The sequence below is a fragment of the Pseudocercospora fijiensis genome, assembly GCF_000340215.1.
Source record: "Pseudocercospora fijiensis CIRAD86 unplaced genomic scaffold MYCFIscaffold_2, whole genome shotgun sequence".
NCBI lineage: Eukaryota > Fungi > Ascomycota > Dothideomycetes > Mycosphaerellales > Mycosphaerellaceae > Pseudocercospora > Pseudocercospora fijiensis.
In genome coordinates this window covers 5974701-5994010 of record NW_006921533.1, presented here as the reverse complement: position 1 = coordinate 5994010, position 19310 = coordinate 5974701, and the positions used below count along the sequence as shown (strand labels likewise).

The window sequence follows — 19310 nt, the reverse complement described above, 5'->3', positions numbered from 1 at the left end:
CGATGTGGAGTGTCGTCACGGCTTGGCCTGGCTCCGTAGTAGGCCAACCAGGCGGTCGGCAGCGAGCCGACGTGATGATCCAACTGCGATGCCTGTCAGCGGGAGCAAGTGGAACCGATTGCCAAGCCAACACCACCACTACAGGCTACTGGGTTGCACCGAGAATCGCGGCCACTGGCTTTGAATTTGGCAGCACAACCGTCCCAACTTCCTCGTCGTATCACTACTTACTATCGATCGTGATAGCAGGATGAGAAATTCCCCAAAGTACCGCTGTTCGGCGATATAAGCATTTACTCGGGTGCTGCTATGCTTTGCGGCCCAGCTGTGCAAGTGATGATGAGGAGGAGAACTAATCCGATAAGCAAGAGATCGATACTGCAATTTCGCATATCGACACAGATCTTGCTGCGTCACGCAACTTTCGCTCACTATCTCAAACTTTGCGAAGTCGTGGAGCAACACTGGCTATCCTTGCAACAGTTCCAGCTATACATATATCCGATGTATCCTGGCATGAGACTACGATGCTCACGACATTAGGATCTCTCTCACTCGAACGAACTGCTTCCTACTGAAGGAATAGCAAAATGACTCCAAATCCTCGCAACTCCAAGAGTACGCAGCCGAAGAAGGCATCCAAACCGAAAAGAGTTCCCGATGTCCCCATACCGGACTACTGCCAATACAACATCACAGCGTATCCTCTCTTCTCTAGAGGCATCGCTTTCAGAGTAATAGATAACAGTCCAAGCGAGATCGACAGAAAAAACTCCATTGTACCTATCCCAGAAGACGAGACGACAGAAGATATCCCCGACAGTCCCGAGCCACCATCTCTCACCAAAGCCTTAGCAAAACTCCAAATCTCAGATCACAGCGTCAAAGACATCAAGGAAGATGAACCTATCTCAGTCACATCAACCAAGAGTACCGATACAAGCCTGACCAACACCACCGCCACCAGCAGCAGTACAGCCAGTACAACCTTCACCGGCAAAATCTCACTCTTTCCAACCCTCTCCTCCGCCCACACCATCCTCAACAACCCAAAAGACCCCAACACCGGTCTCCAAATCCTCTACACATCCTGGGACCGAGCCCTAGGCCAATCCCGCTGGCTCCAACGCCACAACCCCTCCTCCTCCTCCAACATCTCCATCCAAGCCCTAGACCTCGACCTCCTATCCTACTACACCCCAATCTACTCCTCACCCCTCCTAATCGAAGAACTCCACCGAAGAAAGCTCGGCCGAACCCTCCGAACCCGCACCTTCGCTTCAGAAATTCTGGTATATTCCAACACCCTCGATCTGGGAATCGGACAATTATTCGAAATCCCAGCCGGAGGCATCTCTCGTTCCCTCACGACCTATTTCGGAACGATTTCCCTGCCGCAGGAACTTTGGGACGAAATTGAATTTTATGCGGAGCATGAGGAGGAGGATGTGAAGAGGGAGAGTCCGGAGATGTATTATTCGAGTGCGTTTCGACGCAATGGGATGGAAGAGGAAGAAGAAGAAGAAGAAAAAGCGGAAGATGTGAGGAAATTGGATTCGGTGTTGAGTTGGTTTTTTCTTGAGATTTTTCGATGTCGGGGATGGTTAGATGAGGGGAAATTGTTGCAGGTGGTTGCGGGGATGAGTGAGGTGAAGGGGAAGATATATGGGAGGGTTGAGGTGCAGCAACGGATGGGGACGAGGTGTTCGAGTGTTTCTGCGATTTAGAAAGGATATTGAGACAGGAGAAGAAGATGTCGTTCGTATCAGTCGGATTTTGTGGATTTTAGAAATAGATGATGATGATGATAATATTATACGTAGGACCAGTCTTCAATCAACATCGCCTGCATAGCAAAAAGAATTGTATCTGTACTCCATCGAGGGCCGTATTGCAGTTGGCCATCTATAGCCTGGAAAACAATATCGTAGACTTTCCTAGCCGGGCTGTCATCGGAGCAGATATCCTGTTCCAAATTCTCAATAGCGTCGATTGTATCACGCTGTCGAAAAACCCCAGACTGGGCAGCGACTTGTCTCCATTCGACGAATTTGGTCGGAACTTCCATGACTCCAAGGTGTACAGGAAAGCGTAGCGTCGGCCCATCAGAAGGAATAACCGCGAGGACCGTGATGCTGACATCTGGGATTGCACGGTAAATCAGCAGTTCGGATTCATGGTTATCGAGATTCTGTCGATTGAGCCACTGAGGCAAATGGGATCTGTTGCGTTTCTGCCATGGAGTGAGGGCACGGAAGCCGAGTTTTGTAGCCAGAGATGTGGCGTCGAAAGCGATGAGGCCCGGAGAGGTGATGGCGACTTCCTCCATGTCGATGACATAGATTCGGACGTTCTGAGCTCCGCGGTCGCAGAGCCATTGAGCTCTGTGCAGGGCTTTGCGCCAGAGAGTGTAGACGGACATGAAGGGGCTGGGGCGAGGCTGCCAGAGCAGATGGTTCTCGACCGCGTCCATATTCACTGGGGTGCTTGGGGCTCTGGCGACGAGGCTGTCTGTCTCTTCGTCGAATGATGAGTGATTGCCGTTCGGTCCATCCCCCACGACGCGAAATGCCCAGTCATATTTGTAGAAACACGGTTGATGCAGATCCAGCGTGTCGTAAATAGTCATCATGTTCTCCAAGTCCAGGAATTGTGAGAGCAATCTGAGGGAGTGACGCGTTGGGGTGAACTTGTCGATACTGATGAGTTCTCTTCTGGAATTATTGTGTAGCGCGATTGCAACCAGAGTGGTGTGTAGCGCTACCGGACTAGGGGGGCAGTAGGTCGAGCTTGGAAGTGTCGCGGATCCAGAGCGAGACTGACTCAGAGACCGACGAGGATTGTTTCACTCGCTACGTCGGCGTCAATGCATATGCGTAGTCAACCTGTTAGCAGGGTTCCACAATCAGCAGTCACTGCCTAACTCAAATTGGCTGGGTGTAGGAGTAGAAGTCGCTAGATAGAAATATACTGTCTTGATACATTATCATAAATTTCTCTCCTAATTACAAGGACAACACATTACATACTTGTTTCCTACTGGGTATTTGTTATTCAAAACCTGGACACCAGTTTGCGTGCGTACAATCGTGAAAGCATAGACACGTTACGAGATCTTCTCCGTATCAGCTCTGTTGCTGCTCCTGCCGGCAGTGCTGTCATTCAAACTCAGCCCATCGTAGTCGCGTTGTGAAGAGGCGTTGCTGCGCTACTTCTATGTTGCGCGATCGAAGGACGATCGCTCGAAGGAGTGACTATTTGTACCTGTTAGTCGATCTGTCAGCCAAATAGCTGCTTACCTGAACTTGCAATTAGGATTTTACATACTCATCCTTGATGCCCCGCTCGTTGCTGTCGATGAAGCTTCCTCGGGTGTGGTTGCTTCGAGTGCTCTTCTTGCGGCCGAAGTAGCCCTTGGACTTGATGTTCTTGCTCTTGCCAACACTGCCACCGACACAGAAGAGAAGTGCTGCGAAGAGGAAGCAAGCAGTCGATGCCCAGGAGAAAGCATATGCCTTGACGCCGAGGGAAGCAGATTGGTTGTTGCTGCGGAAGGCGTTGCGTGCCTTGACGGTCCATGCGCTGTTGACATACATTAGTTTTCTCCGACGTGACACGCGTAGAGATATACTCACGTCATGAGCGAGGAGCACAGAGCCTGGAAGAGGAATGCCAGGAAGGCGAAGAAGCCGGTCATATAGGCACCGAGACGCGCAAAGTATGCGGCAATGCTGGTGAAAAATGTGCAGACCGAGAAGAACAGTGCGACCAGGTAGAATGCCCAGGCGACACGGCTGAGATAGTAGTAAGAGTTGGTACCGATGAATTGCTCTGGCACTCCAGTCGTAGTTCCAAAGTTCCTCACTGGGCTGAATGGAATCGCGGCGCCCCTCGGGTTGCAGTTCGCGTTGCGGCCATTGTCAACACCGCAGATGGCCAGGTAGGTCCATCGTGCAGGGTTTCGGAAGTGGTCGTTCCCGCCTGTGATACCCGTGGTGTCTGCTTGCAGGAAGTAGACGCGGTTCAATGGCGAACTGTTTAGGCCTGACAGGATGACCAAGAATTCCATGACGATGCCTCCTGCGACGAGGAGCACGGCGGTGAACGCCAGGGTTGCGCCTAATCATTCGTGTTAGTAGGCGTCGTATATCTCGTCGATCCGGGTTGAAGCTGGAGTACTCACGTGAAAGTAGCATGGTGTCTGGCGTCTGCGACGGTGGTCGTTCGGCAGCGAGCAGCGGACAGGGGAGATGCTCGTTACAAGAGCTGTGTCAGATCTGGTGTGGTTGGATGATTTTGTTCCCTAGGGAGTGGAATAGGGGCAACAAAACACGCGCTCCTTGAAACGGCTCGGCCGCTGGGACGCTGGCTCTCAGGTTTGGGAGTGTTTTATCAAACAAGAATGTTCGCAGGTGGGGGCAAGGATGCAGAAGGCGAGGCGCAGGTGATTCTTCTACGTAACTTAGGTGAGCAGTATGGCAGCTGTGGTTGCTGCTTGGGATGTGACGTGGTCGATGATCAGGTCGCGCTTTGGCGGTGCGTGATGTGATCTCGCAGAAGCAGCAGCAGAAAGCTTGCTGGCGCCAAAGCTACGAGGCAAATGACGTTGCTGCGAAGTCAATCGCTGCCGCTGCCGCTGCCGGGGTGACGGGGTGACGGGGATGCCCACCGCACCGGAGGATTCTTCGCTTGGATTGATTGAAGAAGTGCGTGTAGAGGCGGCGGCGGTGGTGGTGGCGGTGGTGGTGGTGGTGGGAACGCATGCAGATGGTGCACATGTGACATGAGCTGGAAGCGTGCGCTGGAGGTCGAACTCGGAACAATGATTGCTTTGCTGCGCTGCGTGGGCATTCCAACAGCCTTTGTCAATGAAGTCATGTCACATGGCAACGCGAGCCGGGCGGTACATCTGGACTGGGATCACGATACGATCAGATCACATGTGGCTTGCCTTGCCTTGGCTGTGCAACCTGGAAGTTGGAACTGAATCGCTGCGTGAATTGATTGCTGGGTGGTGCTGCGAGTGCTCCTCCTCGGCCGGGAAGCTCCATCGCACCTCGACCACCTCGGGACTCGTCTGCAACATGACCACTGTGCTGTGGCCAGCCATCACGCCGGAAAACCTGGTCAAAGAAGAAGAAGCCACACTGACGCGTGAGCTCGAATGCCTGCTCGCCTCCTTGCAAGACACCCTCCGCAGCTTGAAGCATGGTCTGGAGGAGTGTGCCGAGCTGCTTGCCCCCAAAGAGCCTGGCTCGACATTGGTGCTGTCGTCGCTGCGCTCGGAAAACCTCAAAGGCTTCATCACCAGAGTGGGCGCCAGGATCGTGAAGGGTGACATCCAGCTCCGACTGCCATCGCTGCCTCCGCCCAAGGGGCACAGCAACTACAAGCTGTCCGTGTCCAGTCTACCTACCGCCGCCACTATCGTTCTCTCACAGCTTACCACGACGCGCACGCTAATCAACGCCTGTCTGGATGTGGTGGACGCGACGCAATGGACAGGCGACAGCAAGAATGCCAATTTCATCTCAGGCCAACTACGTCTGCTCCATGACAACATACAGGAAGCGAAGTCTGCCCTGAAGGGATGGACACAGAATCAGAAATCATGGCACGAGGAGCCGATCGATGAGAATGCCTTCAATCCACCGCTGCCTGCGAACGTCTCGCTCCATATTTCTGTCTCCGAAGCCGCAGTCCTACTGTTTGTTCGCACGCTCGAACTTGCCTACCCGAACACAGGCACGAACACACCATTATCGCTAAGTACGCCGTCCGGTGGAGCATCTTACAGCGGATTCTCGTTGCGCGAGCGCTTGGGAGCCGTACTTGGAGGCGGCGTGAAGGCATTCCACGACGAAGCGCATGAGGTCTTCACATACAAAGGGCAGGAAGTTCGCGTGAGAGAGAAGGTCAGAGTTGAGTCGCAAGACCCAAGTCTAATGGCTGCCATGGCGAAGCTGGCTGCACTCGAGCGCACTGTGGCTCTTTCGCGACGTGCTCTGGGCGTGGTCATGGGTCAAGAGCATGAGGAGGGCTGATGTGACAACGGCGGCAGTGCTGCGTAGCATTTGATGCAAATTATTGCGGCACTGGCAGCCCGCCGGAGAACAGTTCCAGGCACAAAGTGCTCTTTGTTTGTGAACTTGCGCCACGCTTCTCCGCGGCTGCAGCTCCCGCTCCGTTCTCGGGATTTGGAGGGCTTGCATGCTTGACTTGGCGCCGATCTCTGACTTATCAATGCACGAACTTATCAACCTATTTGCTTTGCCACGATGTGTGCCTAGGAGATACTGCTACGTCCCCAGGATCAAGGCGTTGCTATCTTTACTGCATTGCTGGTCTTCTCTCAATTAGCAAAGAGTGACAGCCATTCCCATTGTCCTCGAACAATTTTACAATGGCGCCCGCATTACTCACTGCGGTAGACTCGACTGCCCATGTGCACCTCATAATTGGATCAAACCCTCTAGCTGGGGCACGATGCGCGAGATCGATCGAAGTTGGTGCGAAACCGATTCTCATAGCGCCCGAGAATGCGACCATACATTACGGCCTCGCAAAACGGATCGAAGAAAAAGCCGTGCAGTGGGTGCAGAAGGAATTTGAGGAGGGCCATCTCACAGCGCTTGGGCGGGAAGAGGTCGACCATGTCGTGGATGCAGTCTTCGTAACCTCGGGGGGAAAGAGCGAGCTTGCCACAAAAATAAGCACAATTTGTAGAAGACTGCGAATACCAATCAATGTCGCAGATGCACCGAATTTGTGCACATTCACCTTGCTGAGCACCCACAGCTCTGGTCCGTTGCAGATTGGTGTGACGACAAGCGGTAGAGGTTGTAAACTAGCCTCCAGGATACGAAGAGAAATCGCTGCTGCTCTTCCTCACGATTTGGGTCCTGCTGTAGAACGTCTAGGCACTGTACGGAGAAAGATCTGGGAGCAAGATCACGCCAATGATGGCAGCGCAGATCCAGCAGTAGAAGATGAAGAGTCAGGTCAAAATGCTGCATTTAACAAGCTCGTGCTTCCCACCGACGCCGAGGCAGCAAAGGCGCGTAGGATGAGGTGGTTGGCGCAGATTTGCGAGTACTGGCCTTTGCGCCGCCTAGCAGCAATTACAGATGAAGACGTGGAGCAGATTCTCCGAGCGTATAAGCAAGAAGCGGCGTCTTCACAATTGGGTGAAGAGAAGCCTCCAATCAGTATCGCCGCAATCGATGCACGTCGCAATTCTGGGCGCATCATACTTGCTGGATCTGGACCCGGCCATCCTGATCTCCTCACAGCGGCGACGCTGAAGGCGATTCGGAGCGCAGACCTCATCCTAGCAGACAAGCTGGTGCCGGCACCGGTGTTAGAGCTTGTTCCCAGAAGAACTCCCATCAAGATTGCTCGCAAGTTTCCTGGAAACGCTGATCAGGCCCAGGATGAATTGCACAGCATGGCGCTGGAAGCAATCCAGCAAGGAAAGACAGTATTACGGCTGAAGCAAGGAGATCCGTATCTCTACGGCCGCGGCGCTGAAGAAGTGGCTTTCTTCCGCGAGCATGGCTATGAAGCAGTGGTGTTGCCTGGCGTTACGTCGTCGCTCAGTGGCCCGCTGTTTGCACAGATACCTGTAACGCATCGTAGCGTCAGCGACCAGGTGCTGGTCTGCACAGGGACTGGTCGCAAAGGCGCCTCGCCAAATCCACCTGCCTATCTCTCGAACCAGACTGTGGTGTTCCTGATGGCATTGCATAGACTGCAGGACCTAATCACCAGCCTGCTCGACCACAAGATTATTCCTTACCCGCCAACGACACCTTGTGCAGTGATCGAGCGTGCTTCTTGCCCCGATCAGCGTGTCATCCGGACAACACTGGAACATGTGTGCACGGCGGTTGAGGAAGAAGGCTCGAGGCCGCCTGGACTACTTGTTGTGGGCAATTCTTGCGAAGTGCTTCAAAAGCCCGCGCAGAAGTGGATTGTCGAGGATGGTTTCCAAGGATTAGACGTGCTGGATGGAATGGGAGAAGCTGCGGGCAGTCTAGATGGATTGCGAGAGGCTTTGGTCTCCATGCCTGGCACACCTGGTGTGGAGAGTGAGCGTGAGAAAACACTCGCAGCGCCTGTTACGCTTTGATCCACAACTCGTCCAAACAAGATTATTATTATCATGTTAATCAAGAGTTGTCACATGACACTGTTTCCTGATGCTTTTGACGACCAGAAGTCTACTTCACACCCAATTTTCCACCTTCGTCAGTGATCGACAGTGCAACGCGTCCTCGTCTACTAGCCGCGAAGGAAATATACGAGCCTAGGTACAAAGCAAACATCTTCGTACACAGCAGTGTGGATGGGCTGCCGTTTCCATAACTCCAGGCTCAACCTCCAGGGCACATGACTTCCATACATACAGTCAGTACAGACAGCCATCTCAATGTAGCGCGGCATACGCTCAAATGGGTTACTGCTGGCGAGACAACGCTGTAGAGCAGGAGCGACGTGCAGCCTCGCAAAGGCGGCCCAAGCATGAAGTTCCTCGGTAAGTACTGAAGAATTCTCAGTCAGAAGTGGGTGAGCGTTGTATCGAGTAGAGCATACAGGGTGCCAGTAAATGCTTCATTCCCATGCGCCTCTGTCTATGAGACCTGATATCTATCCTTCGTATCCTTTTTTTCCACCGGACTGCGCTCTCAAAGTCTAGTCCACAATGCAATACAAGTAGGTGCAGTGCCAAACCGTTATTCTACAATTGATCAAGCAGACCCTCAGCCTCAAGCAGGAGCACGATCTGGTGCACGGCAGTTCTCACATTGACTTTAGTAAGGTCAACAGTGAGATCGGCCTCCTTGTCCTTTGGCTCCTCATATGGGTCGTCAACGCCGGTAAAACCCTTGATCTCGCCACGGCGAGCCTTGGCGTACACACCACGCTTGTCGGTCTTCTCTGCGTACTCGAGAGGGGTGGCGACGTGCACCAGGTAGAATGAGCCGTGCTTCTCAACGATCTCGCGAGCAGCCTTTCGCGATTGTGCGAATGGTGCAATTGGGGCAGCAATGACTGCCGCACCAGCACGAGTGAGCTCAGATGCCACGAAACCAATGCGTTGGATGTTCTTGTCGCGGTCCTCGCGAGAAAATCCAAGCTCGGAGGAGAGCTCCGAGCGAACAGTCTCACCGAGCAAGAGGGAGACAGATCGGCCTCCCTGCTGGTTGAGAGTAACATTCAGCGCACGAGCGATGGCATCCTTACCAGAGTTTGTGTATCCGGTAAGGAAGATGGTGAAACCTTGCTTGTTGCGTGGTGGGTGAGATTCCCGAAGGACCTTGACGACCTCTGGGTACGAGAACCACTCAGGAATATCACCACCAGTTCGCAGACGACGACGAAGTTCTGTGCCTGAGATGTCGAGTGTCTTGACCTCCTTTGGAACCTCATCCTTGGGCTTGTATTCATCTGTGTCTGGAAGGTAGGTCATCTGCTGGAATGGCACTACCTCGATTCCAAGCTCATCCCTGTACTTCTCAACGGCATATTGAGCATCGTACGGCCCATAGAACTCTTCGCCCTTGCTGTTCTTGCCTGGACCAGCGTGATCACGACCGACGATGAAGTGAGTGGCACCATGGTTCTTGCGGATGATGGCGTGCCAGATAGCCTCGCGAGGACCACCCATACGCATAGCGAGAGGGAGGAGACCGAGGACGGCCATACCATTGGGGTAACGTGGGAGCAAGGCCTGGTAGACACGCACACGAGTGAAGTGGTCGATGTCACCTGGCTTGGTCATACCAACGACTGGGTGGATAAGAACATTGGCTTGACGAGCACGAGCAGCGCGAACAGTGAGCTCGCGGTGAGCACGGTGCATGGGGTTTCGGGTCTGAAATGCGACGACTCTGGACCAGCCGAGCTTGTCGAAGTGCTGGCGGAGCTCAGCAGGCGTGTAACGGAGGCCGACGTAGTCGTAGTGCTGAAGACGATCGATGGCCTCGATCTTGCCGCCCACGTAAAAGTCGGCAGTCTGGTCAAACAGGAACTTGACTGCAGGGTGCTCTGGGTCACCACCAAAGACTTCCTTGGCTTCCTTCTGCTTGTCAGGTGTGTAGACGTCGTCCACAGTGATTATGCCGAGGTTGCGGTCATCACGAGAATCGCGCAGTGTAAGGCGCGCACCCGGCTTGACTCCCAATTCTTCAATTTCCTTCTTGTTCAGGTCCAAGCAGATTGGTATGGAGAAGAGGTTGCCGTCAGCAAGACGGTTGTTCTCCACAACGCCATTGTAGTCCTTCTCGTTCATGAAACCCTCAAGAGGTGAGAAGCCTCCATTGAGGATCAATTCTAAATCACAGAGCTGGCGGTCTCGGAGAACGATGGCTGGGAGGGTTTCGGCCTCAGCAAAAAGCTGGGCTCGGCGAGGGGCATCGCGGGAAATCAGGTCCTTGAGGACGCCGCCTGAGGCCGCAGTGTCAGCATATGCAGCAACTTGGATGTGGAAGAACGAGGTGTGCGCTTCCTTACCGTGTGGTGGGTTTGCCATGTCGTATTATATAGACTTTGACAGCGCTAGTAATTCCAAGGCTGAACGTGCGTACGGCCTTCGGCTCCGTCAGGAAGTAGTTCGTTGGCCAACGTGATTTGAGCGGCGGTTAAACGTAGGCTTTGAAGTTGGAATTGGAAGTGAAGGTGGTGCTAGCTCGCACAGAGTCACGGCAAGCGCTTTTGAGGAATCGAACCTGATCGACAGTATGCCCTGCCAAGGCCCACGGCCAGGTATCAGTAATAGCCTGCGCTTTAGCGTCTGCCGCAGAATGAGCGGGTTTTGATGGTCAACGGGATGGTGTTTGTTTGTCGCTGATTGCATCTTTTCAAATCAGCCAGAATCCTGGCGGCATTCTGTCGTCAGTCGTGCGAAGATAACGCCATCGTGCTCGTCATCAAGCCAAGCCATCCATCCTTTGTGAAGAAACGAGTGTTCGACTTGCGATTATTGTCCTTGCCTTGATTTCGTTCCTGTTGCGTACTAGGTAGTCGTCGGGGCCGCGCGGACGCCCGACCGCACACTCATAACCGCAGATATTAATAAATCTGTGCCAGACGTCACAGCGTGAGGTATTTTCACCCTCGATCAAACCGCGCCGCGACGCTATTCCCACCTTCATCGACAGACCATGACGCCGCATTACGAATGCCTAGGGCTCCGCGACACAGCATCATGTATGTCTTGCTAATAAACCTGCAAGACACCAGTGTCATCTGTCGTAATTCATGCCTATTGACCCCCAATTCTAGGAAACGGACTCCTTTGTTCAATCGCGGCATCGCTTGCCATCTTGCACAGCTAATCCGCAAGAAATGCTAAGAACCACCATGCGCAGCGCCACTTACCTGGCGAATACCTCCTGCCATGGCAAACGACGAGTACAAACCATTGACTAGCCCCAGCGGGAGTTATGCAGACCACGAGGAAGACGCCCTAGTGCACCGAATCCTTCAAAACTTCCCAGAGACGACGAGCCAGCGAAGGCGATCTTTACAAATCATTCGATACACTGTCGAGTTCATCCTGATTCTATTACTCGGCCTCAACGTGTATTCCATGTTCGGCGGCAAGGTCTCATCTTCCGATACTGGCACAGACCGCCGCGTATCATCAGGTCCATTGAACCAACATCCCATTTTCGGACACGATGAGAATTACATGTCAATAGACCACAAATGGGATTACTTGTGGGAGATCGAACTCGCCGAAGACCATGGAAATATTGCTTTCCCGCCCTTCAATGCTTCCGGCTATAGCCTCGACCAAAAGCACGACGAAGGCAGTATCGGAATGTTTCATTCACTACACTGTCTCGCTGGCATTCGGAAGGCGTTGCAAAGAGCATCCGCAGGCGAAAACATTGGCAAGGATGCTCATGATGATCCGCATTGGCCACATTGTCTCCATTATCTGCGCATGTCAATCCTTTGCCAGGCCGATGATACTTTTGAGCTGGCGAGAGATATCTATGGGAATCTGAAGGGTGATATTGCCGAAGGAGTCTATGATCGTCGGACATGTCGAGACCCTCAACCGCTTTATGATCTGGTGAGGAAGTATGGTATTGAGAAGAGAGAGAAGGCCGCTGGCAATGGGCATGACCATGGGCACAGGAGAATTAAACGGAGGATCAACGTTGATCGCTTGAAGAGATAGAGTTATTTTCTTGCCCGAGACAACGTATCTGGCATTGCAGCATGTGCCACATCTCCATTCTCTGCCTAACAACAACAACATGGTGAAAGTCGTTCACGCTTGACTCAAGCCGTATACTGATCTACCTCTTCCTGATTAGCAATATGAGGCTCCTGGCTTTTCTTTGCCTAGATTAGCGATATAAGGCTATTGGCTCATCTTTCCGGTGCTCGATCTCTTTGCCAGAGATTGATCGCGATTGATTGCGACAGCCGCCGTGTCCGTTACATCGGCGTTACGTCTTTGCTGCTATTCTAAGTGGACCACCTTTTCAGTGTTTGGTAGGGATACGTTCGTGGCGACATTGTTGCAACATACAAGGCGAATACTGGCATGATGTGCTTCTCTTTATAGCGCACCTCCTGGATCATGCTCGTTGGTAATGGGAAGCAGAAAAGAAGCATCGGCATGCAGTTCGTGTTACACCCAGGTTCATGCCCGAGAAAACAAGAGGCAATGGCAATGGTCGCTGGCTGACGTCGAGGCTGAGCGGCTCGGCAGAGGGAACCTTGGGACTGGGGGCGGGCGTCGCCTCCAAAGTGTAAAATCAGACGCTCTACCAACGCCCTCGCGTCTCTCCAAACCGTCCAACGCCACAGCTCAGCCAATTTCGCTACTACTGCCTCTAGGCCATCGAGAGATAGTGTTATACCGAACTGTATGGGACGAGGCTGGGCGTGCAACAATCGGACAATATCCTTTATGCCAGCCCAGCCAGCGTCCGTGCAACCCCTGGTCACACGACAAACGGCGCAGTCGAACAGTCTAGGTAGGGCGGCTACCACCAACGTTAATAACTTACGACAACACGCCCACCCGACAAGCTGGCGGAGTAAGCGGAATTCCCCTTTCCACGATGCGCAGGCAAGCAGACGGCCATTCTAATAGTCTCTCAGCTTTCTGCTCACGTCCGGCTTCGCGAGCCATGCCGACCATGGACAGCTAGCCCCCAACAGTACGACCACGAGAGCGGCTCAGTTGACACGGAGCGTCACGCCACAGCCCGCGACGCAGCAGAAGTCACGCTTCGGCCTCCCGAGACTGTACAAGTCGACCTCCTCACCGAACATTAATAGAGGCATGGCAGCTGTCGCTTCGCCGCCCCCGCCCATCCCAGCTATGCGCGACGACCATGTCATGGACACGCGCACGCCTTCGCCTGCGCCGAAGATCATGTCCAACGAGAGCAATGGCGATCCGAATTACAAGCCGGATTTGAGCGCGGAAGTGGCCTTGCTCAGCACGAAGCTCGTGAATGCCATAAATTACCAGACAAACTTGGACGACTCGCTGCAGCAGACGCGACATGAGTTGGAGCAGGCGCGGCAGGAAATTGCGACTCTCACGGCGGAGAAGCAACGCATGGACGAGATGGTGACGGGCGGCGTGCTTGTGAAAAAGGCTGATGTTGATAAGACCATCGCCAGACTCAGGGCAGAGCTGTCCAGAGAGAAATCGGCCCGGGAAGCAGCGGAGAAGGCTAAGAAGCAGGTTGAAGGTGAGCTGGAGAATTTGACCAGCGCACTTTTTGAGGAGGCGAACAGTATGGTGGCGGCAGCGCGGAGGGACACCGAAGCTGTGGAGAAGAGAAATGCCCAGCTGAAGGCACAGTTGCAAGACACCGAGATGCTCATGTCTTCACAGCAGGAGCAATTGCAGGATCTCAAAGGCACGATGGAAAAGCTTCAAGAGCAGTCACCATCCATACGACCAAATGACCCGAGCATACCATCAACGCCGATCACCACCAACCACACCATGTTCGATGCTTTGCAAGCTTCTCCAAATGGCGCAGACCTGGAACAGTTCCCGGAGCATCCACTTCACTTCTCACACCTGATATCGCCAGTGCTGAGAAGTGACATTGCTGCTTTCAACGACTTCCAGGACCTCTTGTTGCTTGCCAGGCGACTTGGAGTGCATTCCAGGAGCAACAGCAGCCAAGCCAGTCAGGTTGCGTACAATGCACAGCCAAACACTAACATGTCTTCACCGTCACCGAATTTGCCTGGCTCCTTCTCCTTTGCGACTTCAAGCCCGACATCAGCATATAACAGCGCTTCGAACATTCCTCCTCTCAAGGATAGCAAATTCTATAAGCGTGTGCTCACCGAGGATATTGAGCCGACTCTGAGGTTAGACCTGGCACCTGGACTATCCTTCCTGAGCAGGAGGACTGTGCTCGGCGCACTTCTGCAAGGCACTCTAGCTGTCGAGCCTTACCCGCAGAACAAGCACTACTTTGCTTGCACGCTTTGTGGCGAGAGCAGAAGGAGCGAGCCGTACGTACGAAAGTACCGATTCAGGACCTCGGAGGAGGACAATGTCTCCAAGCCAATCTGCGACTTTTGTGTGTCTAGGCTGCGGGCGAGCTGCGATTTCGTAGGCTTCTTACGAATGGTCAAAGATGGACATTGGAAGTGTGAATCCGAAGAGGACCAAAAGTCTGCTTGGGAAGAGAGCGTCAGACTACGTGAGAAAATGTTCTGGTCGAGGGTTGGTGGAGGCGTAATTCCATGCATCCATCAATCTTCTCAGAAGACTGCTCCTCAGACCCCGAGCTCGGCTGCAGGTCTCAAGAGCCGTCGGCAGAGCCTCGACAGCATTCCCGAAGGTCGAGCGAAGGACGTGCAGAGGTCCGATGAAGAGGCCGAGGAGCCTTTACAGCAGCTCGAGGTTCGAGAAAGGCCAGGAAGCATTGCAACTGCCATTCTTGGCATGTCGACTGGTGCTGCGTCCCAAGCTATGCCCAGCTTGCAGCAACACAAGTCAGAAGATGCTTCTGGTGACGAGAAGGAGCCGTCAGAACAGCTTCAGACTGAACTCGATACACAAGCCGGCAATGGCGCTGAAGATGTTGAGCCTTCAACGCCTTTTGAGGATGCCAGCGAGCACAGAGATCTGCCTGTCACTCCGGCAGCGGATCCAGAAGAGAAAGAAGAAAAGCCAGCTGTTACAGATCCGAACAGCACAACAAGTGCAGAACCTGCGCCGGCGAAGGAAGCCACTCCCCGAAACTTACTTCAGGCACCTTCTCTGCGTGTACCAAGAAGTCCTTCGCCGACACGAAAATCTTTGGACGTCGAGAAGTCATCGACTCACGAAGGCAAGAACTCCTCCGTCTTGGCTAGAGTCCGAGAAATGGAGGCGGGTAACTGATCGATGCGAAACGAATTGTGTGGATGTATTTGTACGAAAAAGCATTGTAAGATACGTGGCCAGGGATTTGGATTTCCTTTTCGACATGGGCAGGCGCTTTCCTCGCATAGTCCACGAGTTTGCGAGACCACGATGCGCTGCATACATACCAAGAGCATCGAGCAGCTCGCAGCACGAGTGATGAAGAGCGAGACATCGAGATGTCGTTGAAGAAGAAAGACATTAGGATAGATAAGAAGATGCCGGCGTACGCGTCGCATGGAAGGTGATATCGATATGGGTAATGCATAATGTCAGTGAGATCACTGAGAACCATTCTCTCTCTGCCCTTTCTCACCGTCTACGGCTTATTGGAGGGATGTTTGTGCCGTCTGGTGAAGATGACCCAGAACCTCACACGCTATGCGGCACTGTTTGACTCTGATCAGAGACACGAGCATTGTCACTCCGAGACATCAATTGCCTCGAGCAGTAGACTCAACAGAGAAGAGCCAAGCGGTTCATGCCAACACGAAACGCTCGAGTCTAACACTCCGATCATCGAAAAGACGAGGCTCGACGCCATAGTGACTGCCATCCGCGGCTTCACATCACATATATAATCCACAGAAGAACTTAGCACCTCCAAACTCAGTCACCACAGCCTTTCAAGAAACCTATAGCAAACCTTACAACACCACAGATCCAGCCTATTCATTCGCAGAGTACGCCAGCTTTTCTCCCACACACACACACACACACACACACACACACACACACACACACACACACACACACACACACACACACACACACAACATGTCCTCCTCCTCCCCGTTCAACAGCAGACAATCCTTCATCGTCAACTCCGACGGCACACAAATCAATGGCAATGGCACAATTCAGCAAGCGAGACCATAAAATACAAGAAGTAATCAGAATGCGAGCGATATGTGTTGGATGGCTACGTGTTGGAGGAATCAAAATTGAGAATATTAGTGGCAAGGCAAGGCAAGGCGAATGCTCTGTACGAGAGATTCTGCTTGCTTTAGCCATGGACCCAGCTCACGGCTTCAATTCCAACTTCAGTACTGTCAACACCAATGCTGGCGGTAATCAAAGCGTCGTGACGCGAACCATCAGGATCAGGATGCCTACTCGGTTCCGGGTCCGGACATGACGGGCAAAACGTCTGCGCAAGGCAACCAGATAGATGCCAACATTGTGGAGGGCTAGAGGAGAGACGTCCGATTCCATACAGCGATTCTATCTCATCTAATAGCATCTTCCTTGCCTCCCATGCATCTTTTTATTCTTATCAAGCCGCAATGCAATGCATCGTAAAGGGGGTGATCAGATATATTTACAGCGCCACCAGCGTGGCCACCATCATCTCCCCTCCCATCACTTCTTTCTAGTACTGACTGCTCGCGGCCTGACAAGCCTTCAACTGATCCAAATACCAGCCGCAAATCGTGAGGTTGCCCTGGTTATCATCCATACACCTCTTGAATCCCTCGACCTCAGTCGCGCAAACTCTTGGGGCGTTTTGCACAGCACCCTGAGCTTGCACGTACTGTTCCTGCTGAGCTGGTGTAGCATCGGCTGGAGCAGCTGGTGTTGAGCTTCCACCGCTAAACCACCCGCCAACTGCGTGGCCGATGGAAGAGCCGACTGCTACACCGGCTGCCGTGGATGCCATTTGGCCGAAAAGTCCTGAGCCGCCAGAGGCTTGTGGTTGCGCGGCTGGTGGTGGTGCGGCATTTTGTTGTTGAGGTGGGTATGCGGATGTTGAGGCCTGAAATTCGGGCGTTAGTATGATGCTTGCGTTCTGGTCAGATGTTTCTTATGAAGAACGTACTGGGCGCTGCTGTTGCGGAGGAGCAGGTCGCGCTGGAGCGGCGACTGGACGCTTTGGTGCCGGGGCTGGACCACGGGATTGACGAGGCATTTTGATGTAGATTCTGTTGTGTCTGTGTCTCGTTCAGGAGTCTGGTTGATGACTTGTGGTGTCGTTAGCAGGAAGAATGAAGCAAAGAGTGTACTAGAAGCTGCTCTTTCGCGTCGGCATCTCGGAGCTCGTGGGCCGTAAGCTGAACTTTGATTGGCTGTTTGATGAGGCGGTGCCGAAGTTTACTCCCATACAATCATTACGCTGACTGACATGATAAAATGGGAAAGGGAGATGGCACAGTGATGTCACGACTAGATCAGGAACAAAATTCGCATATCTACAAACAACCATTTGTAGACAACCCTAGCAAGACGGTCAGCGTTCCTCATTGCAGGCTCCCAGACTCGTAACAAGAGATCTCCAGAGCATGATCTCGCATCTTAAAGATTTATACCCCTCTGCAGAACTCCAGCGAAGCTCCAAGTGGTATCAAAACAATGCTGCTCAGCCTGCTGAAAAGAGAGACGGTAGACAAGAGCCTAGAGAACCTGCATGAACAATTGAACGCCTGCCCATTATAGAAAACGCCGTATTGTGGTGGTGGCACAAGGATCGAGAAGAATCTCGCGATCATGCCATGCTCTATGGAGTACCTTTACTGCTATCAGCTGTGCTTCGCTGCTCGTTGGTCGTGATTGTTGTGGGCTTCGATTTCGTGCGTTTCGTGTCAAGGATAGTTCAGAAGGAGGCGGGAGACTGTCGAAGTGCTTATCGGGGAGGTGTGTGTATAGCTTGTCGATCTGCAGAATGCTGCTATTCGCGGGTGGTGCTCATAAGATCCTGCACTTCGACCTCTTGATCTTTGCTGGTGGTTTTGGGCTGATGACGGCTCTGCGCGACATGTTAGCCACAACGTGTCTTGATAGCGCTTGTCTGATCGCTTCATACTTAATTGCCTCATCAAATACACTCTTCAAATTCCTCTGCGTCAATGCGGAGCATTCTAAGTATTTCACTGCCTTGATGTCCTTGGCGACCTGCACAGCCTGCTCGTACTGAATCGGCGCCATCTTCCTTTGTCGCAGCTGCTCTCGCACTTCGGGGTCGTCTCTTAGGTCGAGTTTTGTGCCTACAAGGATGATTGGGACCCCAGGTGCGTGGTGCTCGATTTCAGGGTACCACTGCAGATCGATCGTCAGCCAAGCATGTCGTGAATCATGTCCCAGGGTGAGCGCACCTTTGCCTTGACGTTGTCAAATGATGAGGGGCTGACGATGGAGAAGCAGATCAGAAATACGTCTGTCTGTGGGTATGAGAGCGGTCTCAGTCGGTCGTAGTCCTCTTGACCTGCAGTATCCCAAAGCCCTAGACTTATCGGCTTGTTATCGACCATCACGCTCGCTGAGTAGTTGTCGAAACTGTGCATGTTTTAGCATGAGGTTCGCTTCAATTTCTGCTTCGTGTTCGGCATACACTGTGGGTATGTACTCGCCTGGGAAGGCATTCGTAGTGTAGGATATCAGCAGACATGTCTGGCATACGTCAGCCGGAGAGCTCCTGTTGTGTGATCGTGGAGCCCAGATAGTACCTTTCCGACTGCACCGTCGCCCGTCACCACGCACTGTATCCGGCATCAGCGTTGTATCCTGCATAATCGCGATGTTTCCATAGTTCTAACCCACCTTCAATGACTGCGTCGCCGGAGCTGCCATGAATGCAACACCGCGGCTCCCTTCACAGAATCCGCGCTCCTTCTTTGCAGTTCTGTAGCACGCGTCGCACGGCAGGCGTGTCAATCAGCGTCAGCGGAGCAGCCTCGTTTCGTGCGTGCTGTGGATTGTCTTCCGTAGCTCCTGATGTCCAACGTCAAGCGTCCCGTGGGCCAGGCGATCGCTCGCTCGCGCGGGTCAAGCTCCGCAGATGCAAATGCTCGGAGATTGTTCGTTGTGGTCCAGCTAGTGCGCAGTCACTGGCCTCGGCAGCAAACCAGGCTCTACCAAGCTTGGGCAACGTCTGATGCTCTGTTTATATCCAGGTTGCTGGGTG

At 53.0% G+C, this 19310-nt stretch overlaps 11 protein-coding genes across 11 annotated transcripts; 5 read left to right on the top strand and 6 right to left on the bottom strand.

The window, feature by feature from the left end:
• Nucleotides 1-185: 185 nt before the first annotated feature.
• Nucleotides 186-1855, top strand: MYCFIDRAFT_214314 (uncharacterized protein). Its single transcript, XM_007925638.1, has one exon. It carries the CDS (start codon nucleotides 591-593, stop codon nucleotides 1725-1727), a length of 1137 nt encoding a protein of 378 aa, XP_007923829.1. The 5' UTR covers nucleotides 186-590; the 3' UTR covers nucleotides 1728-1855.
• A 1456-nt stretch (nucleotides 1856-3311) lies between these two features.
• Nucleotides 3312-4111, bottom strand: MYCFIDRAFT_131999 (uncharacterized protein; the record flags this gene model as incomplete). Its single annotated transcript, XM_007925637.1, has 2 exons — nucleotides 3312-3582; nucleotides 3636-4111. Coding segments are annotated over 2 exons (747 nt in total), but the record flags the coding sequence as incomplete, so codon positions are not given.
• Nucleotides 4112-5018: 907 nt separating this feature from the next.
• Nucleotides 5019-6044, top strand: MYCFIDRAFT_202574 (uncharacterized protein; the record flags this gene model as incomplete). Its single annotated transcript, XM_007925636.1, has 1 exon — nucleotides 5019-6044. The coding sequence occupies exon 1, from the start codon at nucleotides 5085-5087 to the stop codon at nucleotides 6042-6044; it is 960 nt and encodes a 319-aa protein (XP_007923827.1). The 5' UTR covers nucleotides 5019-5084.
• A 257-nt stretch (nucleotides 6045-6301) lies between these two features.
• MYCFIDRAFT_210555 (uncharacterized protein) lies at nucleotides 6302-8204 on the top strand. Its single transcript, XM_007925635.1, has one exon. The coding sequence runs from the start codon at nucleotides 6404-6406 to the stop codon at nucleotides 8129-8131; it is 1728 nt and encodes a 575-aa protein (XP_007923826.1). The 5' UTR covers nucleotides 6302-6403; the 3' UTR covers nucleotides 8132-8204.
• A 390-nt stretch (nucleotides 8205-8594) lies between these two features.
• Nucleotides 8595-11037, bottom strand: MYCFIDRAFT_71635 (uncharacterized protein). The gene is made up of 2 exons (XM_007924532.1): nucleotides 10516-11037; nucleotides 8595-10449 (listed from the first exon to the last, which is right to left on the bottom strand). Exons 1-2 carry the CDS (start codon nucleotides 10532-10534, stop codon nucleotides 8741-8743), a joined length of 1728 nt encoding a protein of 575 aa, XP_007922723.1. The 5' UTR covers nucleotides 10535-11037; the 3' UTR covers nucleotides 8595-8740.
• Nucleotides 10561-11366, bottom strand: MYCFIDRAFT_172330 (uncharacterized protein; the record flags this gene model as incomplete). Its single annotated transcript, XM_007925634.1, has 9 exons — nucleotides 10561-10654; nucleotides 10698-10781; nucleotides 10829-10879; nucleotides 10916-10994; nucleotides 11057-11082; nucleotides 11117-11192; nucleotides 11242-11250; nucleotides 11275-11326; nucleotides 11361-11366. 9 exons carry the CDS (start codon nucleotides 11364-11366, stop codon nucleotides 10561-10563), a joined length of 477 nt encoding a protein of 158 aa, XP_007923825.1.
• MYCFIDRAFT_206873 (uncharacterized protein) lies at nucleotides 11280-12332 on the top strand (the record flags this gene model as incomplete). The annotated part of the gene is made up of 3 exons (XM_007925633.1): nucleotides 11280-12172; nucleotides 12213-12275; nucleotides 12303-12332. Exons 1-3 carry the CDS (start codon nucleotides 11402-11404, stop codon nucleotides 12330-12332), a joined length of 864 nt encoding a protein of 287 aa, XP_007923824.1. The 5' UTR covers nucleotides 11280-11401.
• Nucleotides 12333-12379: 47 nt separating this feature from the next.
• Nucleotides 12380-12567, bottom strand: MYCFIDRAFT_172328 (uncharacterized protein; the record flags this gene model as incomplete). Its single annotated transcript, XM_007925632.1, has 2 exons — nucleotides 12380-12473; nucleotides 12500-12567. 2 exons carry the CDS (start codon nucleotides 12565-12567, stop codon nucleotides 12380-12382), a joined length of 162 nt encoding a protein of 53 aa, XP_007923823.1.
• An 802-nt stretch (nucleotides 12568-13369) lies between these two features.
• Nucleotides 13370-14761, top strand: MYCFIDRAFT_29460 (uncharacterized protein; the record flags this gene model as incomplete). Its single annotated transcript, XM_007924145.1, has 1 exon — nucleotides 13370-14761. A coding segment is annotated over one exon (1392 nt), but the record flags the coding sequence as incomplete, so codon positions are not given.
• Nucleotides 14762-16603: 1842 nt separating this feature from the next.
• Nucleotides 16604-17387, bottom strand: MYCFIDRAFT_56385 (uncharacterized protein). The gene is made up of 2 exons (XM_007924421.1): nucleotides 17232-17387; nucleotides 16604-17168 (listed from the first exon to the last, which is right to left on the bottom strand). Exons 1-2 carry the CDS (start codon nucleotides 17319-17321, stop codon nucleotides 16785-16787), a joined length of 474 nt encoding a protein of 157 aa, XP_007922612.1. The 5' UTR covers nucleotides 17322-17387; the 3' UTR covers nucleotides 16604-16784.
• Nucleotides 17388-17570: 183 nt separating this feature from the next.
• On the bottom strand, nucleotides 17571-19300 carry MYCFIDRAFT_49571 (uncharacterized protein). Its single transcript, XM_007924358.1, has 6 exons — nucleotides 18947-19300; nucleotides 18853-18885; nucleotides 18738-18796; nucleotides 18502-18682; nucleotides 18213-18445; nucleotides 17571-18155 (listed from the first exon to the last, which is right to left on the bottom strand). Exons 1-6 carry the CDS (start codon nucleotides 18974-18976, stop codon nucleotides 18095-18097), a joined length of 597 nt encoding a protein of 198 aa, XP_007922549.1. The 5' UTR covers nucleotides 18977-19300; the 3' UTR covers nucleotides 17571-18094.
• Between the last annotated feature and the right edge of the window lie 10 nt (nucleotides 19301-19310).

Coding starts and splice junctions, on each gene's coding strand:
- MYCFIDRAFT_56385 (XM_007924421.1), bottom strand. CDS start 17,321: ATGCCTCGTCAATCCCGTGGTCCAGCCCCGGCACCAAAGCGTCCAGTC. Junction 17,169..17,231: donor CTCCGCAACAGCAGCGCCCA/GTACGTTCTTCA, acceptor CCCGAATTTCAG/GCCTCAACATCCGCATACCC.
- MYCFIDRAFT_49571 (XM_007924358.1), bottom strand. CDS start 18,976: ATGGCAGCTCCGGCGACGCAGTCATTGAAG. Junction 18,446..18,501: donor TTGACAACGTCAAGGCAAAG/GTGCGCTCACCC, acceptor ATCGATCTGCAG/TGGTACCCTGAAATCGAGCA. Junction 18,156..18,212: donor GTATTTGATGAGGCAATTAA/GTATGAAGCGAT, acceptor CATGTCGCGCAG/AGCCGTCATCAGCCCAAAAC.
- MYCFIDRAFT_210555 (XM_007925635.1), top strand. CDS start 6,404: ATGGCGCCCGCATTACTCACTGCGGTAGACTCGACTGCCCATGTGCAC.
- MYCFIDRAFT_214314 (XM_007925638.1), top strand. CDS start 591: ATGACTCCAAATCCTCGCAACTCCAAGAGTACGCAGCCGAAGAAGGCA.